At 42.2% G+C, this 6,499-nt stretch overlaps 1 protein-coding gene across 1 annotated transcript in view; it reads left to right on the forward strand.

Annotated features, from left to right (window-relative positions):
* Window positions 1-656: 656 nt before the first annotated feature.
* The window catches only part of stard10 (StAR related lipid transfer domain containing 10), a 14,400-nt gene continuing 8,557 nt past the window's right edge, over window positions 657-6,499 (forward strand). The window contains exons 1-2 of the mRNA XM_061682339.1: window positions 657-823; window positions 1,248-1,410. Of these exons, the coding sequence (XP_061538323.1) occupies window positions 1,252-1,410 (159 nt within the window). The 5' untranslated portion in view covers window positions 657-823; window positions 1,248-1,251. The remainder of the gene's footprint in view (window positions 824-1,247; window positions 1,411-6,499) is intronic.

Below are 6,499 nucleotides of genomic sequence, written 5' to 3' on the forward strand. Positions count from 1 at the left end.
TTAGTTACATTTGAAAAATAGCCGCGAAAGCTCAGATTAAAAAAAAAATATATATTTAAACCTTCTAATGCCACATTACATGACATTTCATCATGTTTTGTCATCAGTTGATTATTGTTTTATTATTTATTTATTTAAAAATATGCGGTTTATTCCAAAATAATGATCTATGGTTTTAATTCACTTTTTAGAGGAAATAGGCAAGGGTCGTGTCGATGCCAAATTAAGAAAAGGAATCCAAATGTAAGCAAATTCAATTACTTTGAAAAAGTTATTGAAATAGTTACACGACTATTATATTTTTCAACAAGTTATTTTTTTCTAATTGTACCCAACTTCATTTCCTGAACACTACCAGCCACACACGGCTTGGCAACAGAAGCTCAGAACTGTGAGACAGACGTGCTAACCACATGGTCAACGTGCTGCTTCCATTTATAACCATAATGACGAATCGTATATATAGCCTCGTGTTGCATACATAAGTGGTTGGCACCGCACCATTTTGTTGACATAAAACCACTGAGTGCAAAGTCATTAAAATGAGCTAGCAAACACCCAGAGACAGAGTTGCGGGCTTTCCGGGGCGCACTGAACGCATCACTGGGAGGCGTTCCCATTGAAGTCGCCTTGTGTGGCAATGAAACCATTAAGACAACCCTCCCACTACTTATCTTGTTGTCGCGTCGCAGCCTCCCAACCGGCACCGACTGCAGGGATGGAGAACTGCTACAAACTACGACAGGACCACTGAAGAGCACCGGAAGTGAGAAGGCGAAAGGGAAGGCCGTGATAGCCACACGGAAGGCTAGCGTGTGTGTCGGTGAGTGTCGAGCGGAAACGTAACCATATGGTTGTTCTGGAGAGTGGCTGCTTTTTCCGAGGACCGCTACCCGACCTAAACTTATTCAGCACCGGGCTTCGACTGAACCGTCTCAGTGCTTTTTTTTTTTTTTTTTCTTTTTCCCCGGAGCAGAGCAGATCTGTCACCTGTGCGCGGCGGCTGCGGGGTCCACACCTCTATTTGACTAGTTAATCGCTCTTTGTACCTCCCCGAGTGAGCATGCGCACACGTCACAAGACCGCGCTGCAGGTTTCTCGCTAAATCGAATGAAGCCGTTAACTTGTTTAAACAAACAAAACCAAAAAAAAAAAAAAAAAAAAAAAAAAAGTACGGAGACTCCCCACCGACAGTCTCTGTTTCTCCAAGCCACCGCTCGCGTCCTAACCTCTTTCCCCGGGGACAGAGCCATGTCCGGACAGACTGTGACCATCCCGGACGACCGGGCGTTCGCCAGCTTCAAGTCGGAGTGTCTGAGTGAGGAAGGTTGGAGCCCGACCTACAACAAGGGAGGCATCGCGGTGTGGACTCAGGCGCTGGAGCAGGGCAAGACGGTCCACAAAATTAAGGTAAGGAATATAGGATGCAAATATACTGCTCAGCAACATAAGACACACGTTCAGTACGTTAAGTGCTCTAGGGAAATGTATCACCTTGCACAGTAGTACTAGATGTTATGTAATTTACTACAATTTTACCACACGGTTCTATGAACATGTCCTGCTGCTCCCTCGACTTTACTCATTTATTGATGAATGACTTCCAACTATGTATGTGTATGTCATGCAGGGAAATGTGCTTCTTCACCCATGAAGTGACAGCAGATGGATTATTATTATTATTTTTTTAATTTTCCCAAATGACCCATTCATCTTACTCTTAAGGCTGTAGAATAGTACCAACTTCACAATTTACACTATTTGTTTGTCCGCCATGTTGGCTGTTGAGATGGTGAGGATCCTTTATTCAAAAACTCAATCAACACCGGAACAAAACAATGTGTCACCTTCCAACATGGCGGTGCGTGATGTCGCAGGAAAACAATGGATCTCATTTGATTGTTGCAGGTGTAATGTTGCCATTGGATATTGTTTTTCAGTCATAAAGAGAAATTACATAATTTTTTTTATTCTTCAAAAGATGCATGCATCTACCTTCAAACTTGTAGAATGGTACCAGTTCATATTTCACATGCATGCATCTCCACAAAACAACTTCAACTGGCACTGTCAGATTAATGACAGTAGTTTAACAACATATTTACTTTTGTGGTTGTATTTTGCTGCAGTTTGTAACTCCAAACACTCTAAAATGCAATCGTTTCTCTTCCTGACCCAGTGTTCTGCTCACACAAAGTTTGCTAAAAAATTTATTGAATTGTATTTTACGTATTCCTGTGTCAATCAAAAATGAACAATATTATATTTTTTCCCCATACCGCTAATCCTCACTAGGGTCGTGGGTGTGCTGGAGCCTATCCCAGCTATGGGCCAAGAGCCGGGGTGCACCCTGAACCGGTCGCCAGTCAATCGCAGGGCACATATAAACAAACAACCATTCGCTCTCACATTCACACCTACGGACAATTTAGAGTCTTCAATCAACCTACCACGCATGTTTTTGGGATGTGGGAGGAAACCGGAGTACCCGGAGAAAACTCAAGCAGGCACGGGGAGGACATGCAAACTCCACACAGACGAGGCCGGATTTGAACCCGGGTCCTCAGAACTGTGAGGCAGATGTGCTAACCAATCGCCCAAATATAATATGGCAGCATGTCATATTATATTTGTAAAGGCAACATTTTCGATGTGACTCTTGTATTGAACCTCACTGTTGTTGCCATTCGATATCATTTTTCAGCCATGAAGAGAAATGGCAACTAATAGAGTTTTTATTCTCTGGAGAGACACATTCATTATTTGTGAAGATTTCCTGAAAGTATACTCACCAGTAAAATAATTTCACGGTCACATTTCAGTCTTCCTTACCTTTTTTACAGAGACAAGAACAAAAAAACAAACAGTCACAAAAATACTGGACAAAAGTAGTAAGAAAGTAAGGGGACCTGTTTTACAATCGTAAACACGCTGATTGTTTCTACTAACGTGGAAGAGAATATGGCGTGACAGGCCAGTGGCAAGTAACTAAAAAGTAAACACTTGGTGAAGAATCATACGTGGCAGTTCGTCTCAAGTGTGAATGTTTGTCGTAGGAGGTAATGTGGAGGTGTTGTCAGAAGTGCGATGACACTTGAAACTATTGGAGAAATTGTAACGTGCCATCTGACACTTTATTTTTGAACTAACTTGTTATTGGTTTTGAAGGTTTCTGAGACGGAACACCCAACATGCCTGACTTTAGGCACTGACTAGAAAAGATTACGATACGATCCGGCGACCCTCCGGTTGTAGGGCGTACACGTACATTTTTAGCCTCTATATCAGAATTGCACCAGTCATTTTTAAACTTACTCCTACAATATGAATACCATGTGCTTGCTCAAAACCTTTTTTCTTGCTTTCCGAAAATGTTCCAATACCACTTGGGCATCTTTACTTTTAGGCAAACGACATGCAAATGTCAATGTTCATTGTATTTCTGAAAAACTGCACTGCATGCCATTTCTTGTGGGTGTATCCGGGTCTTGGGTGTGAGCGAGCAAACAGTTGTTTACTTAGTTGAATAAAGTGTGTGTACGTGTAGCGGTGTGCGTCCGTGTACATAAGGGGTGTTTATCTTTGTGTACAAGAGCAGCAACAGCAGGCTTTTCCCAGCCCCTTCCCTGAGTCTACAATATAAGCGCCAATCAGGATTGCATAGCATTCTCATTAGCCCGCATGATTCCTCCAGTTACATCCTGGTGGTGCTCTAGGGGAGGTGTATTATGTTTGCAGCAGCACTGTGTTAGTGTGTGCACACAGCAAGGCACTATTTAGTCATGCTTTTATATAGGACAGGCTCAGCAAACAAAGGGAAGCAAAAAGTGCAAAACCCCCTACATAGGCAGTGCTTCTATTCTATACTGGCGCGATAATGTCAATGTGAGTGTAACGGATGCTTGAATTTTTCATGGTCACTTTATCTGCTGTTTGCTTTGCTCTCGGAACCCTGACATCATACAGATGATCTTAGCACAGTCACCGAATGTATGTTTACATTACATTTATTTATCACGTAGTCATCTCACACACCATCATCATGAACATCAGTTTTAGAATTCAACACCAAATACACAGAAGCCTCTTTAATACAGAAATCCAGCAAAAGCGCTGCATTATAGCCCTAACAGAAGACATTCATCTGCATTTGTTTTTAACACAGAACCCAGCAAAGTGGAATATTGATACAACTGTGTGTGCGATCATCCCACAGTGAAACGTCATCCCACAATTAGATGATTAGATGTTTGATGACATCAGCAATTTTGGCTTCTTTGACTGTCAAACTTTGCACTTATGTTGAGCATTCCCTTTGTCACAGACACCCTCCCGTCTAGGCTTGTTACGACTCTTGTACTACCTCCGTAGGTGGAAAATTGCCAGATCTGCGGTCCCCTACACCATCGCCATTCTGTGACGATGCCATTTATACAAAACAACAACAAAAAAGAAAAAAATTGGGGGAAAAAACATTGCTGTGGTTAAGCATGAAGGTGTTTTTGTTTACATTGAGTAATTTGGACAATGTGCCAAGTAACTTGCCACTTCTCCCGCCTCCCTTTCACACATGCACAGGGTGTGGGGGTGTGGGGGGGGATCACCCTCGATGATGCAGAGGATAGCCTCTGATTCACTAACACACTTGACAGTTCAATTGTTTTTTTCCCCGCCATGTTGTTGTTGCCTACAAGCATCTTATCAGCACCCAAGGGAGCTTGTGATGAGAGCTTGGTGAGAGGGAAAGAAGAAAGTAGGCTTGTGATGGAGACTGGGTGGGAGTGGAGTAGTTATGCAAGGTCAAATATAATTTATTATAGTGAGTGGTCACTGGAGACTCACTGATGTTGTAGTGGTTCAATAACCTGACTTCTGTGCTTGTAGCATGGGTTCAGTTCTCTCTCAGTGATGGTAAGAATGTGGATGTGAATGGTTGTCTGTGTAGTTTGCCTTTTTGTCTGAGGTCAGCTAGTATAGGTTCTAGCTCCCTGCGACCCCTCAACAGGATAACCATAATAAAACATGGATGGGTCGATGGATAGTGGGTAAAGAGCGACTGACAAACCCAAACTCATATTGTAGATTATGTAACTATCTTCGGTTTGTCTATCTTGAAGTCACCATCTCCTTGCTTCATCTGATGAGCTAACTGAATTAAAATGTAAACGAATTAAGCTCATGTGTATTTGCCGAGCTGTTTTTCTCTGCTCTGACCAGGACCTCTCTTTCAGCTCAGGTTAGCATTCTCCCAAGCGAATTGAATTGAATTGCAAATAAAAACATCAATTTTCTCTCCAAGGTTTACGAGGCTCTTTAACTCTGTGAACCTATGCTCTTGCCTCCCCTGTATTATTAAGAAAAAGTCGAGCTTTGATACAAATAACATTTTGCATTGGAACGATAAACAATAACAACTCCAGATATTGCCACTGTAATTTACTTAAGGTGTTTGAATGCCATCCCAATTGTGATATTATGTTTTTAAATCCATTAACTATGAAAATATTGGTTATAGGTAAAGATACAGTGAATGACTCATATCCATCCATCCATCCATTTTCTGAGCCGCTTCTCCTCACGAGGGTCGCGGGCGTGCTGGAGCCTATCCCAGCTGTCATCGGGCAGGAGGCGTGGTACACCCTGAACTGGTTGCCAGCCAATCGCAGGGCACATACAAACAAACAACCATTCGCACTCACATTCACACCTACGGGCAATTTAGAGTCTCCAATTAATGCATGTTTTTGGGATGTGGGAGGAAACCGGAGTGCCCGGAGAAAACCCACGCTGGCACGGGGAGAACATGCAAACTCCACACAGGCGGGGCCCCGCGGGGATTGAACCCAGGTCCTCAGAACTGTGAGGCTGACGCTCTAACCAGTCGGCCGCCATGTTGGTTTCTCTCCTTGTAAAAGTTCAACAATGTCTCACTTGTTTTTCAACATGGAATTTTCAGCACAGTGCAATTCAGTTCAACTTTGTGGTAAATGCAACTCTATTTTTTAGCATAAAGTACAGTGCCACCTGTAAACTTGAATTCCCGTAAAATGGTTTAATTCAGGATTTGACCAACAGTTATCAGTAAAAATATGGCTCTGAAGTCACACAAAACCTAAAATCTGCTGTTACGTGAGATGTCGCCATATCACATGAGAACTCGGTATACCTCATGAGAGCAGCGTATTGGATAAACTCTTGAGAGCTTTTTGGGTCATTTTTGTTATTCCAAATGATTAACCAGCATCATAGTGAGAATTCAGAAACACACAAGACCTCGACATACCTCACGAAAGCTCAGTTGAGCGAGCATCAAAGGACAAAATCATTTTTTTTGGCGGGGGGGTTAAGGAGTTTAGGCGTGTTTTATTGACTATTAACCAAGTTCTACTAATAAGTGTTTGGTCCTTTTAATGCCTGTTTGATAATGTTATTCATTAGTCTCAATTGTGTTCAATATGAATTTTATGTCTATATAAAGCAATAAATTGTTTATTTTAAT

This window comes from Phycodurus eques, chromosome 7 (assembly GCF_024500275.1).
Source record: "Phycodurus eques isolate BA_2022a chromosome 7, UOR_Pequ_1.1, whole genome shotgun sequence".
Taxonomy (NCBI): Eukaryota; Metazoa; Chordata; class Actinopteri; order Syngnathiformes; family Syngnathidae; genus Phycodurus; species Phycodurus eques.